The 14,806-nt window shown below is 38.2% G+C and overlaps 4 protein-coding genes across 5 annotated transcripts; all 4 read left to right on the forward strand.

Annotated features, from left to right (window-relative positions):
* The first annotated feature begins 437 nt into the window (after positions 1-437).
* Positions 438-2,719, forward strand: LOC311496967 (RLA class II histocompatibility antigen, DP alpha-1 chain-like). The gene is made up of 3 exons (XM_084557033.1): positions 438-1,142; positions 1,239-1,520; positions 1,614-2,719. Exons 1-3 carry the CDS (start codon positions 818-820, stop codon positions 1,739-1,741), a joined length of 735 nt encoding a protein of 244 aa, XP_084413159.1. The 5' UTR covers positions 438-817; the 3' UTR covers positions 1,742-2,719.
* Positions 2,720-2,901: 182 nt separating this feature from the next.
* LOC311496354 (H-2 class II histocompatibility antigen, E-S beta chain-like) lies at positions 2,902-13,983 on the forward strand. Of its 2 annotated transcripts, XR_014699350.1 has the most exons (7): positions 2,902-3,237; positions 3,401-3,667; positions 3,857-4,138; positions 4,473-4,583; positions 4,715-4,740; positions 4,830-5,235; positions 13,892-13,983. XR_014699350.1 is itself a non-coding variant. In XM_084556181.1 (6 exons), exons 1-6 carry the CDS (start codon positions 3,177-3,179, stop codon positions 4,854-4,856), a joined length of 774 nt encoding a protein of 257 aa, XP_084412307.1. In that variant the 5' UTR covers positions 2,902-3,176; the 3' UTR covers positions 4,857-5,481. The 2 variants fall into 2 exon arrangements, 1 of the variants encoding a protein (XP_084412307.1); XM_084556181.1 differs by lacking the exon at positions 13,892-13,983 and having other exon boundaries at positions 4,830-5,481.
* LOC311497548 (RLA class II histocompatibility antigen, DP alpha-1 chain-like) lies at positions 9,300-11,457 on the forward strand (the record flags this gene model as incomplete). The annotated part of the gene is made up of 4 exons (XM_084557862.1): positions 9,300-9,381; positions 9,555-9,818; positions 9,921-10,202; positions 10,296-11,457. The coding sequence occupies 4 exons, from the start codon at positions 9,300-9,302 to the stop codon at positions 10,421-10,423; spliced, it is 756 nt and encodes a 251-aa protein (XP_084413988.1). The 3' UTR covers positions 10,424-11,457.
* Positions 11,719-13,892, forward strand: LOC311496353 (H-2 class II histocompatibility antigen, E-S beta chain-like). Its single transcript, XM_084556180.1, has 6 exons — positions 11,719-11,892; positions 12,058-12,324; positions 12,515-12,796; positions 13,131-13,241; positions 13,373-13,398; positions 13,488-13,892. The coding sequence occupies exons 1-6, from the start codon at positions 11,832-11,834 to the stop codon at positions 13,512-13,514; spliced, it is 774 nt and encodes a 257-aa protein (XP_084412306.1). The 5' UTR covers positions 11,719-11,831; the 3' UTR covers positions 13,515-13,892.
* Positions 13,984-14,806: the final 823 nt, after the last annotated feature.

A 14,806-nucleotide genomic window follows, 5' to 3' on the forward strand; every position in this document is an offset into this window, starting at 1 on the left:
AACTAACTAACCAGTGTAAATAAATGTTGCACTCTTTGGTATTTAACCTGCTGTTGGGTCCCTCCTTGACTGTTGCACTGATAATTAGTTCTACTGTGAACTCGTCCAGATTTATTCATTTTAAGGAACTACTTGTCACCTTTGATATCTTGTAGCTGCTTTAAATTTTATTTCCCCCTTCTCATCGTGTCAACTAAAATTAAATGACACTGGAAACTCACATCATGGAAAATGCATCAAAGAATAAATACACCATTCTGATTGCTCCCATTGTCTCCTCTTTGTCCTACAGTGTACATTTTGAGGCAAGTGTCAAAGCTTTATTTATATACTCTGCAAGGTTCGGAATGATCAAGACTGGTTGGACTGCTTTTTTATATCCACATTAACAAAATGCGGAAGCTGAGCTCTCTTCTCTAACGAATGTATTATTTGACAGCTTATCTTTTGCTCAGGGTTTTTTTCTGTACAATTTAATAGTTGTTAATTTAATAATGTATTAGTTTTCTCCTGTTTTTACTTTGCTCCAGTTTTGCACTTGATTTGACCACGTGACTGATTGTGAGTTTCCTCGTTTTATCTGTAAAACAAGGAAACAAAACAGGAGACTTTATTCAATAATGACTACCTGCAGCTTCGACATGAAGTCCTCATCCGTTGCCATAATCCTGATCCTCAACGTCTTCTGTGCCTTCTCACAAGGTAAGAATGCGCTGTAATCTAACAATTTAATAATAATAATGCCCTTTTGTCCTAGTACGGTTATAGAGACATTAAAAATCTACAACTATCTGAAACAAAAACAAAAACCTTTTCAATGACAGTATTATGTGCTGTGCATGCTGTATGTATCTTTTTATTCGTTGTGTGTTTTTCAGTTCCCCATGAAATTTTATACATCGTGGGCTGTTTTGTGAACGGCACGGTTGAAGTACTGTTTGAGTTTGATGGTGAAGAGATGTTGTATGCTGATTTTCCAAAAGAAGAAATTGTATACACTGTGCCAAGATTTATTGAAGCGAATCCAAGCCAGGTTTTGCTGAATTTGGGACTCCTAAGAGATGCTCTGAACAACAAGGAGCTCTGTCTGGCATTAACGTCACTTGCTGTGCTGGAAGAAATACATCTACAAGAAGAAAAAGGTACATAACCTGCATTAATATATGCTCTGACATATTTGATAAACTATGCATTTTTTTTTTGTTTTTTTACTGTATTTGTCTTTCGAACCACTATAGACCCTCCTGCTACTATGATCTTCCCCTCTGAAGAAGTTGAGCTGGGAGTTGAAAATAAACTCATCTGCTTTGTGAATCATTTCTACCCACCTTCAATCAAAGTCAGCTGGACCAAAAATAACCAGCCAATTTCAGAGGGGACATCACTCAGTCGATATTACCCCAATAACGATCAAACCTTCAGCCAGTTCTCTACTCTGACGTTCACACCGAGCGAGGGCGACATTTACAGCTGTACTGTGCAGCACTCAGCGCTGGAGACGCCTGAAACTAGAATCTGGGGTGATTATTTTCTTATGAAGGCACTTAAAACTAAGAAGGAAATGTTTCACTTTGTCTGTAATGATTTTAATTTCACCTTAATTTCTTCTACAGAAGCTGAAATCATCAGAAGCGATCACCAGAATCTAGGACCAGATATTTTCTGTGGAGTGGGCCTGAGTCTGGGCGTGATGGGATTTGCAACAGGAATATTTTTATTTGTCAAAGGACACCATCAGTAATATTTCTGTTGCTGAATAGTCAATACTGCAAATGTAGGACAGCATCTATTCATATTTTTACAAACTGCATTATTTTGAAATGCACCATTCATCAACTTCCAAGCGCACAGGTCTATTCAAACTCTGTAAAAGAAACCTAATGGTGGAATATACATTATATTGTATTGTATTTGGCTTTTTGTTTCACTTACTTGCATTTACAAGTATTCCTCCTCTAGCTAATGATATTAATGGGTAACTGTTTGCAGATAAAAGCACATGAAAGACTGTATGTTTATATTAGCTACTGTGATGATTGAAAGCAATGTTAAAATATAAAACTAGCTATTCAACAGAAAATATTAAGACTACTACTACTACTGCATGTATTTCAATGAATCAGTGAAACAATATCGTACTTTTTATCGAAATATATTCATCTGCAATAACATTGAACATGTGAATAACATTGATTCATTGCATCCTGACGGCATATGCCCAGATTAATGACTTACATACGCCTGGCCAAACATATGATGTAAAAGATAACGTGACAGATAGATCAGACCTGATCACCTTCCTCCATTACTCCGTGGTACAGCTTTGATGCTCATGTGGCCATTGTAGGTGCTTTTGGCAGTAAACAGGGGTTTTGTGGCTACACAGCCACAAAAGTGCAATACACTGTGTGTTCTGACACCTTTCCATCAGAATCACCATTCATTTTTTCAAGAATCTGAGCTACACATGAGCATCAGTGAGTCTTGGTCGCCCATGACTCTATCACCAGTTCACCGCTTTTCCTTCCTTGTACCAGTTTTGTTAGAGTACTGACCACTGAAGATCAGGAACGCCCCACAACGGCTGCATTTCTTTGCCATTCCTGTCAAAAAATATATTAAGTTCATTGATGCCCACATTGTCTTTGACACAGCTGTCCACAGCACCGAGACAGCTCTTTTAAAGGCAACAGATGACACTGTCATGTGTGCTGAGTTGTGGATGTATGCTATATTTTATTGACTTAAATCATTCTCATTTGTTATCATTTGTACTTTGTTTCTCTTTTATTACATTTAATCACATTTCTAGGTATTTTATGTAAAGCATTTTATAACTTCCTGTTTTAATATATGCAATATAAATAAAGTTAAGGAATGTTTTGGAGATGCTCAGATTAAGTCATTTAGCTATCTCAGCTTGGCCCTTATCAATCCCTTCACTTGTCAATTTTCCAACACAGTTGATGTGTTAGAAGCTGCCTGTTATATTTATTTCACCCATGCCATGATAATAAGATAATCGATGTTTAGACAATGACGAGAGTTCCACACCCACATGGAAGAAATGCCACAGCTGAACTTCCTCATCGTTTGTTTTTCACAACTCAGCTGCAACTTCAGCTGTTTTTACCTGGTGAGGGCATCGGTCGGATGTCTTTTACTTATTTGACAAGATGTCTTGTGCTCACAGCTTTTTTACTTTCTCTGTGCTGCTTCAGGTGTTTTCAACAGAAGGTAAGTAACTCCATTGCACAAACTATTTATTTGAGTTGCTGCTAAAGAAGAGGAAAAACACTTGGTAGCTCTCTTCTAGCTTTGCAATGTGAAAACTAAATGAACAAGATGAACTTTAATTAACTATCCATCTAAACCAGCATCTTTTGGCACTTATTTTCAGGTGCACTCTATGGTCACGCGCTGACCCGTTGCCAGTTTAGTTCCTACGATGGTCACGATGCTGTGTACCTGGAGCAGTACTACTTCAACAAGGTCTTGGTAGGCCAATACAACAGCACTTTGGGGAAAATGATCGGCTTCACAAAGAAAACAAAAGACGTTGCAGATCAGCTCAACAAAAGTCCGCTTTTTGTGGAGCAAGAGAACTGGAAAACAAACCGTTGCAAAAGAAACGCTCCACAGGCATATAATGGCCTCCTGTCCCCAGGTGATTATCACAGAGCGTAACAAGAACCTGCCTTTAAGCAAAATGCAGAACTTTTGTTTTAAAGACAACTTGTGTAACATCAACAATAGAGGAATTATATTAGGCTGTATTTATATGTTATTTAATATAATTATAAATCCTGTGACTAAAGACATGACAACATTTTTTGTCTTGGGTTTTTTCTTCTAGTCGAGCCCTATGTAGACCTGAGGTCAGTGAAAGCAGCGGGTGGCAAACATCCAGACATGCTCATCTGCAGTGCGTACGATTTTTATCCTAAACGAATCCTAGTGACATGGTTGAGGAACGGAAAAGAGATTACATCTGATGTGTCGTCCACCGATGAGCTACCCAATGGGAACTGGCTCTACCAGATCCACTCCTATCTGGAGTATACACCCACACCTGGAGAAAGGATTTCCTGTATGGTGGAACACGCCAGCCTCATGGAGCCCAAGATTACTAACTGGGGTAAGAGTGTGCACGGGGACAGATGAATTTACCATTTTTTGCCCTTCTGTTTTAGTGAAATATACTGTGCTTTACACTTTATTACATACCGTATGTTTCACAGCTTTAGATTATACACGCAAAGACTGTACTCTTATTGTAGCTGCAGAAACACAGAAATCTTCAAATGCCATGGCTTGTAATAAAACTTTAAACATGTTAGTATACAACTGTCACACAGGAAGAGAGTTTGTGATATAATTTTGACTCAGAGATGAAAAGGATCCCTGCTGACATAATAACGGACATATAATCTGTAAATCTAAATCAGTGCTTGTGATTAATGTGTTGTCAGACCCATTGCCTGATTCAATGATGAATAAGATCGCCGTTGGGGCGGCAGGCCTGCTGCTGGGTCTGGTGTTTTCAGTTGCTGGGCTGATTTACTACAAAAAGAAATCTGCCGGTGAGAGACTGATTCTGATTAACACAAAAAATATCTCTGATATTCTTCACTTAATGAATGCAGTTTAGCCAAATGAACATGTTCTTATAATACCTGATTATAAATTGTGTTGTTTTTTTCCCCAACTGCAGGACGGATGGTGGTGCCAACCACTGAGGTATGTGTCAACATTTGGTGATTTTCTTCCTCCATCTTTGCAGCCATCTTTGTATCATTGGCGTAAACATTTGTTTATTTGTTCTATAGGTTATGTACCCAGACGACACACTTTAAGTCAAAGAAGCCGGTGAGAAGTCACTGAGAATACAGTTGTTGTTGAAGCTGCTGGAAAGTCTTTGATATTATTCATTCTTTGTCTTTTTGTCCATGTACAGTAGATGTCTAAAAGTGTATATGTTCATATACAGTAGACTATAAATGAATCTGACTGTTAAAGTCTCAGGTCACAATGCAAACAAGTTCCTACATCGTTGCTACAGATATTTTGTTCATATTAAAAACTGTACAGAAAGCAGTTGACCTATCCTCACTGATCTGACTGAGCAGTTTGGAGTCATGTTGCTGAAACACGAGGTTCAGGTTCTCAGGTTTGTGTGCGTATAATATGAGGAAACAATGTGATAATGAAAGTCTTTTTTACAAGTCAAAAAAAGTGTGAATGCAAGATGATATTAAAAAATAAATGGCCCTTTGAATGAAATGACAAAATGTATGTGCATGCAAATGATGTTAAATAAAAGCTAAAAGCTTGTGACTCATGATTTGAACAAATTCAAACAAAAGAAAGATGCACTTTCACTTTTCTGCTAACATACTTGCAAGGCACTGTATGCGCTTGTAAATGTACCCTACCATATACATCTGCTTTGCAATAAATCAGTCAAACCTCCCATATCAATCTGTCCAGCTATTTGTTCCTTTAGCATTTAGGACTTTGCCCAGTTTAAGTCGTATTGATTTACACCTTCAAGTGTCTAAGTTAGATGAATACCAACAGACATCTGGTGCTAAGGAATGCTTTGTTGATCTATGATCTTTGTTTATTGTGTGAAATGTGTCTCAAAGTATATATACCACAAAGACTGCTACACACATTCATGTTTTCTGACATCCCAACATCAAGTGAAAGTAATACTTGTTGATGGGATCCTTGCTTTACTCACAAAACTATTGATGCTCCATAATCTTTATACTCTGTGTTTTTCTTTAGCAAAAGTTAGCAGTGAATATGCTAAACTGAGATATAGAACACAGTAAACATTAAACCTGCAGAATATTGGTATTCACCTCACATTGCTCCTTTCATGACTCTTAACTCCTATCTTTGTTTGTTAATTTGTTGTTTTTTTTTGTTAATTTTTTAATAGGAGTGGGATTAATAGGAGGGATGTGGCTTGTATTGTTAAGTAGAACAATCTTTACTCTTTTTAAGGAAATGCTTTGTAGGTGCTTTGGATTTAATTTGCATTTCTCATCCTGATAGCCTTCTTACGAAACCTAATTTGTCCCTCTTTTCATAGTGTGCATTTCTTGGCATGTGATGAAGCTATATTTATAATACTCAGTAAGAAAAATACCCCAAAACCGGTTAGTGCCCTTTTTTTTTTTTTTTAATCACATTTAGCTCATATGGCAGCTGTGCTTGAACAGAGCACAGTGTAACATAGAAAAAGTCACGCACATGTAGAGCTTGAGCTACTATTTGAATCTGTAGCATTTAGGATTTTATTGTTGTTTCTTTGCACATACAAGGGACTGTACAGTGTTCACAAGTACTCCATATTCATGGCCCCCTCTTGTGCAGTGGTTCCCAACCTGTGGTACGCGTACCTCCAGGGGTACGCAGAGTGACGTAGGGGGTACGCAAAAGAGTTGATTCTGAACTCAGTCTGATAACATTTTGAAACTGAAAAAACGGATAACGGGTTGTTTTCTCATAGGGCTGGGCGATAAATTGAATTTCGATTTCGATTTTGGCTTCCTTCATCTCCGCTCTGCTCTGCCCCTGCTGGAAAAAATAAGTGTAGAAGAAAACGATAGAAGATGACAGAAAGGCAGCCTTTGTTCGGAAAGAAAGGTAAAGCCAATTCTGTGGCGTGGAAACACTTCGGTTTCGAGGAGTCTGACTCGGAACAAACGAAGATATTGTGCAAGATACGTCACGCTACTAAGGGGCCGTCCACACAGAAACGCTTTTTGGTGTAAACGCATTGGTTTTGCATCGTTTTGGCCGATCGTCCACACGAATCCTGTAAACGCATTGCCCTAAAACACACTTTTTTGAAACCGGGTCCCAGGGTGGAAAAATTCGAAAACGCACCTCTTGCGTTTTTGTGTGGACGGAGAACAATGGAGAGAAACGCATACGATGATGTCATCGCCACCATCGCCACACCCCTTGAGCAGCCTTCCACCTCTTATATCCCGCGAGACGTCTCATAACAACATCAACAACAATGGCGGACTACATGCTCGCGTTCCTGCTGGAGAAGATATTGAGCCTATTAGGGTTACTAGGGCAAAATATAATTTCTCCTTGAGTTTGGTTTCTTCTAAAACCGATTTGTAAACAGTGCTCAAGCTTTATGCGCATGTTCCGCCTGTTCCTCTCCGTTTTTGGTGAATTTCTGAAACTGAAACAGCGCCACCTATAGGCCTGGAATATGAAGTAGCGTTTTGAGACGGATCCATGTGGACGCGGATATTCTCGAAACGATGCCAGGGAAAACAGAGGGGGAAAACATCGTTTTTGTACGTGTGGACGTGGCCTAAGGCTGCCAACCGTCCCTTGAAAAACGGAATCGTCCCGTATTTACAAACAAAAGTACGTGTCTCGTATTGAGCTGTCACGGGACGCACTTTGTCCCGTATTAGGCTACCGTGAAAATAAAAAATACTGTGTAAAATGTAAATGGATTTAAGGAATAATCAGGCGATTTATATGAACATTTACAGTAAATTTATTCCCAGGCCGTCTCCTGCTCTGTGACCAATGAGATGACAGCGGGAATCCCGCTCACCTCATTGGTCGAGGTACTGTTATGAATCTTGTATTAAAAATAAATTGTTGGAAAAAAATAAATAAAAATGATCCACGCTGGCCCTGCCAAAGTCTGGGATAGTGTTTATTTTTTATTTTTACATATTATTTAATTAACTTTATTAATATATTTTTCTCTTATTTATTTGTATTTTTCAGTTCTTATTAAAAGAAATACCAGAGTTAAAAGTTCAATAAATGCTTGTTCTCAAATCAATGAATAATCATCTTTAATAATCGTGATTATGATTTTTGCCATAATCAAGCAGCCATATTTTCTCATTTTCTGATTCTCCACGTAAATGAAAAATCAAAAGACAGTTTTTCATGTGAGTCGAGTATGTTAATAGCTAGATTGTAGGACAACTGGCTTTGAAGCTATGTATCAGTTTGCTGCTAATGTAGCTAGCGCTAGGTCACCTAAATAAGAAAGACGCTGATTCCCTGAAATGTCTGTGATTGGTGGGCAGGTGCAAATCTCCTGATGTTATAGCTATACTTGCTAGAGTTATTTTCCCCCCAGAAACAAGCAAATCTCATTCTTGATTGGGTCTTTAAATTATGTCGTCAACAATTCTGATAACTTTCTGTCATCTGAGCTGTCAAGTCATCAGTCTGAGGAAAACTAGGTCGCCCGGCTAACTGCCAAAAATGCATAAATGGCTAAAACGGATAGATTGCCCTTCCAGAGAGACCTCAACTGCTACCACCAGTCAGGCTCTCAGACTTTTCTTTTTCTAGCTGCTACAAGTGCGTGAGAGTAGGGGGTACATGGCTGGAGGTCAAATGTCTGAAGGGGTACGTGCTGCTCTTGTGGTATTCACAACTTCAAAAATGTCCAGTTTCATTGTCAACATGACTTCCCACATCGTACGCACAACCTTACGAGTTCCATTTTTTATTTATTTTTTATTTTTTTGACTTTCTGACTTTTCTTTCTCAAATGTGTCTGATAGTTTGTTGTTGACTTGCAAAACTCATGACATCACCATAATCCTCAGGAGTGATATTAGCCCAAGGCCTCTTACTCCTTGTACCAGACCACCATTGCATACACCTTTCCTGTAAATAAATGTCGCACTCTTTGGTATGTAACCTGGCGCTGGGTCCCTCCTTGACTGTAACACTGATAATAAGTTCTACTGTGAACTCATCCAGATTTATTCGTTTTAAGGAACTACTTGTCACCTTTGATATCTTGTAGCTGCTTTGAATTTTATTTCCTCCTTCTCATCATGTCAACTAAAATAAATGACACTGGAAACTCACGTCATGGAAAATGCATCAAAGAATAAATACACCATTCTGATTGTTTCTATTGTCTCCCATTTGTCTCATAGTGTGCATTTCGTGGCAAGTGTCAAAGCTTTATTTATATACTCTGCAAGGTTCGGAATGATCAAGACTGGTTGGACTGCTTTTTTTTATATCCACATGAACAAAATGCGGAAGCTGTGTTAGAGCTCTCTTCTCTAACGAATGTATTATTTGACATCTTATCTTTTGCTCAGGGTTTTTTTCTGTACAATTTAATAGTTGTTAATTTAATAATGTATTCGTTTTCTCCTGTTTTTACTTTGCTCCAGTTTTGCACTTGATTTGACCACGTGACTGATTGTGAGTTTCCTCATTTTGTCTGTAAAACAAGGAAACAAAACAGGCGACTTTATTCAATAATGACTACCTGCAGCTTCGACATGAAGTCCTCATCCGTTACCATAATCCTGATCCTCAACGTCTTCTGTGCCTTCTCACAAGGTAAGAATGCGCTGTAATCTAACAATTTAATAATAATAATGCCCTTTTGTCCTAGTATGGTTATAGAGACATTAAAAATCTACAACTATCTGAAAGAAAAACAAAAACATTTTCAATGACAGTATTGTGTGCTGTATTTGCTGTATCTTTTTATCCGTTGTGTTGTTTTTCAGTTCCCCATGAAATTTTATACGTTATGGGCTGTTTTGTGAACGGCACGGCTGAAATACTGTTTGAGTTTGATGGTGAAGAGATGTTGTATGCCGATTTTCCAAAAAAGGAAATCGTATACACTGTGCCAAGATTTATTGACGCGGATCCAAGCCAGGTTTTGGTGGGTCTGAGCCTCCTAAGAGATGCTCTGAACAACAAGGAACTCTGTCTGGCATTAACATCACTTGTTGTGCTGGAAGAAAAACATCTACAAGAAGAAAAAGGTACATTACCAGCATTAATATATGCTCTGACATATTTGATACATTTTTGATAAATGCATCTTCTTTTTACTGTATTTGCCTTTTGTCTAAAACCACTTTTAGAAGCTCCTGAGACTATGATCTTCCCCTCTGAAGAAGTTGAACTGGGAGTTGAAAATAAACTCATCTGCTTTGTGAATCATTTCTACCCACCTTCAATCAAAGTCAGCTGGACCAAAAATGACCAGCCAATTTCAGAGGGGATATCACTCAGTCGATATTACCCCAATAACGATCAAACCTTCCGCCACTTCTCTACTCTGACGTTCACACCGAGCGAGGGCGACATTTACAGCTGTACTGTGCAGCACTCAGCGCTGGAGACGCCCGAAACTAGAATCTGGGGTGATTATTTTCTTATGAAGGCACTTAAAACTAAAAAGGAAATGTTTCACTTTGTCTGTAATGATTTTAATTTCACCTTAATTTCTTCTACAGAAGCTGAAATCATCAGAAGCGATCACCAGAATCTAGGACCAGATATTTTCTGTGGAGTGGGCCTGAGTCTGGGCGTGATGGGATTTGCAACAGGAATATTTTTATTTGTCAAAGGACACCATCAGTAATATTTCTGTTGCTGAATAGTCAATACTGCAAATGTAGGACAGCATCTATTCATATTTTTACAAACTGCATTATTTTGAAATGCACCATTCATCAACTTCCAAGCGCACAGGTCTATTCAAACTCTGTAAAAGAAACCTAATGGTGGAATATACATTATATTGTATTGTATTTGGCTTTTTGTTTCACTTACTTGCATTTACAAGTATTCTGCCACTAGCTAATGATATTAATGGGTAACTGTGTGCACATAAAAGCATATGAAAGACTATATGTTTATATTAGCTACTGTGATGATTGAAAGCAATGTTAAAATATAAAACTAGCTATTCAACAGAAAATATGAAGAAACGCTACCACTGCATGTATTTCAATGAATCAGTGAAACAATATTGTAGTTTTTATGGAAATACATTCATCTTACTGCAAATTATTGTAGAGGATGTGAATAACATTGATTTATTGCATCCTGACGGCCTATAACGATGTACATACACCTGGCCAACCATCCTCCGTTACTCCGTGGTACTCTGTGGTTGATGCTCATGTGGCCATTGTAGGTGCTTTTGGCAGTAAACAGGGGTTAGCATGATTACCCAGACGATTTGTGGCTAGGCAGCCACAAAACTTCTGACACCTTTCCATCAGAGCCATCATTCATTTTTACAGGTATTTGAGTTACGCATGAGCCAGCCTTCACTCCCCATGAGCATCAGTGAGTATTGGTCGCCCATGACTCTATCACCAGTTCACCGCTTTTCCTTCCTTGTACCAGTTTTGTTAGAGTACTGACCACTGAAGATCAGGAACGCCCCACAACGGCTACATTTTTACCATTTCTTTGCCATTCCTGTCAAAAAATATATTAAGTTCATTGATGCCCACATTGTCTTTGACACAGATGACACTGTCATGTGTGCTGAGTTGTGGATGTATGCTATATTTTATTGACTTAAATCATTCTACAGTGTGTAAATCTTTATTTGTACTTTGTTTCTCTTTTATTACATTTAATCACATTTCTGGGTACTTTATGTAACGCATTTTATAACTTTCTGTTTTAATACATGCTATATAAATAAAGTTAAGGAATGTTTTGGAGATGCTCAGATTAAGTCATTTAGCTATCTCAGCTTGGCCCTTGTCAATCCCTACCCTTTTCAATTTTCCTGCTTGTAACACATCAACTGTGAGGACGAAATGTTCAGCTTGCTGCCTGTTATATTTATTTCACCCATGCCATGATAATAAGATAATCGATGTTTAGACAATGACAAGAGTTCCACACCCACATGGAAGAAATGCCACAGCTGAACTTCCTCATCGTTTGTTTTTCACAACTCAGAAGTAACTTCAGCTGTTTTTACCTGGTGAGGGCATCGGTCGGATGTCTTTTACTTACTTGACAAGATGTCTCGTGCTCACAGCTTTTTTGCTTTCTCTGTGCTGCTTCAGGTGTTTTCAACAGAAGGTAAGTAACTCCAACTATTTATTTGAGTTGCTGCTAAGGAAGAGGAAATGCACTTAAAAACACTTGGTAGCTCTCTTCTAGCTTTGCAATGCGAAAACTAAATGAACAAGATGAACTTTAATTAACTATCCATCTAAACCAGCATCTTTTGGCACTTATTTTCAGGTGCACTCTATGGTCACGGGTTGATCCGTTGCCAGTTTAGTTCCTACGATGGTCACGATGCTGTGTACCTGGAGCAGTACTACTTCAACAAGGTCTTGGTAGGCCAATACAACAGCACTTTGGGGAAAATGATCGGCTTCACAAAGAAAACAAAAGACATTGCAGATCAGCTCAACAAAAGTCCGCGTTTTGTGGCGAAAGAGCAATGGAAAACAAACCTTTGCAAAAGAAACGCTCCACTGGCATATAATGGCCTCCTGTCCCCAGGTGATTATCACAGAGCGTAACAAGAACTGCCTTTAAGAAAAATGCAGAACTTTTGCTTCAAAGACAACTTGTGTAACTTTAACAATGGAGGAATTATATTAGGCTGTATTTATATGTTATTTAATATAATTATAAATCCTGTGACTAAAGATATGACAACATTTTTTGTCTTGGGTTTGTTTCCTTCTAGTCAAGCCCTACACAGACCTGAGGTCAGTGAAAGCAGTGGGTGGCAAACATCCAGACATGCTCATCTGCAGTGCGTACGATTTTTATCCTAAACTAATCCGAGTGACATGGTTGAGGAACGGAAAAGAGATTACATCTGATGTGTCGTCCACCGATGAGCTACCCAATGGGAACTGGCTCTACCAGATCCACTCCTATCTGGAGTATACACCCACACCTGGAGAAAGGATTTCCTGTATGGTGGAACACGCCAGCCTCATGGAGCCCAAGATTACTAACTGGGGTAAGAGTGTGCACGGGGACAGATGAATTTACCATTTTTTGCCCTTCTGTTTTAGTGAAATATACTGTGCTTTACACTTTATTACATACCGTATGTTTCACAGCTTTAGATTATACACGCAAAGACTGAACTCTTATTGTAGCTGCAGAAACACAGAAATCTTCAAATGCCATGGCTTGTAATAAAACTTTAAACATGTTAGTATACAACTGTCACACAGGAAGAGAGTTTGTGATATAATTTTGACTCAGAGATGAAAAGGATCCCTGCTGACATAATAACGGACATATAATCTGTAAATCTAAATCAGTGCTTGTGATTAATGTGTTGTCAGACCCATTGCCTGATTCAGTGATGAATAAGATCGCCGTTGGGGCGGCAGGCCTGCTGCTGGGTCTGGTGTTTTCAGTTGCTGGGCTGATTTACTACAAAAAGAAATCTGCCGGTGAGAGACTGATTCTGATTAACACAAAAAATATCTCTGATATTCTTCACTTAATGAATGCAGTTTAGCCAAATGAACATGTTCTTATAATACCTGATTATAAATTGTGTTTTTTTTTTTCCCAACTGCAGGACGGATGGTGGTGCCAACCACTGAGGTATGTGTCAACATTTGGTGATTTTCTTCCTCCATCTTTGCAGCCATCTTTGTATCATTGGCGTAAACATTTGTTTATTTGTTCTATAGGTTATGTACCCAGACGACACACTTTAAGTCAAAGAAGCCGGTGAGAAGTCACTGAGAATACAGTTGTTGTTGAAGCTGCTGGAAAGTCTTTGATATTATTCATTCTTTGTCTTTTTGTCCATGTACAGTAGATGTCTAAAAGTGTGTATGTTCATATACAGTAGACTATAAATGAATCTGACTGTTAAAGTCTCAGGTCACACAGCAAACAAATTCCTACATCATTGCTACAGATATTTTGTTCATATTAAAAACTGTACAGAAAGCAGTTGACACATCCTCACTGATCTGACTGAGCAGTTTGGAGTCATGTTGTTGAAACACGAGGTTCAGGTTCTCAGGTTTGTGTGCGTATAATGAGGAAACAATGTGATAATGAAAGTCTTTTTTACAAGTCAAAAAAGTGTGAATGTAAGATGATATTAAATAAATAAATTTATATGAAATGACAAAATGTATGTGCATGCAAATGATGTTAAATTAAAGCTAAAAGCTTGTGTCTCATTGTCATGATTTGAACAAATTCAAACAAAAGAAACATGCACTTTCACTTTTCTGCGAACATACTTGCAAGGCACTGTATGTGCTTGTAAATGTACGAGCACATACAGTGTACAATGTAATGTACCCTACCATATACATCTCCTTTGTAATAAATCAGTCAAACCTCCCATGTCTATTTGAGCGGCTATTTGTTCCTTTAGCATTTAGGACTTTGCCCAGTTTCAATCGTATTGCTTTACATATTCAAGTGTCTAAGTTAGATGAATACCAACAGACATCTGGTGCTAAGGAATGCTTAAGTTTGAGCATCTGGTCATGTTTCTTCCTTGTTTAAGACCTGCAGAGTAACAACTGAAATGTTGTATGACCTTTGTTTATTGTGTGAAATGTGTCTGAAAGTATATATACCATAAGCTGCTACACACATTCATGTTTTCTGACATCCCAACATCAAGTGAAAGTAATACTTGTTGATGGGATCCTTGCTTTACTCACAAAACTATTGATGCCCTATAATCTTTATACTCTGTGTTTCATTAGCAAAAGTTAGCAGTGAATATGCTAAACTGAGATATAGAACATAGTAAACAGTAAACCTGCAATCCTGCTTTTTTTGTTCATTTTTTAATAGGAGGGATTTTAATGACAGTGGCGTGTGTTGTTAAGTAGAACAATCTTTACTCTTTTTAAGGAAATGCTTTGTAGGTGCTTTGGATTTAATTTGCATATTTCATTTCCTGCAGATAGCCTCCTTACGAAACCTAATTTGTCCATCTTTTCATAGTGTGCATTTCTTGGCATGTGATGAAGCTATA

This window comes from Chelon labrosus, assembly GCF_963514085.1.
Source record: "Chelon labrosus genome assembly, chromosome: 12".
Taxonomy (NCBI): Eukaryota; Metazoa; Chordata; class Actinopteri; order Mugiliformes; family Mugilidae; genus Chelon; species Chelon labrosus.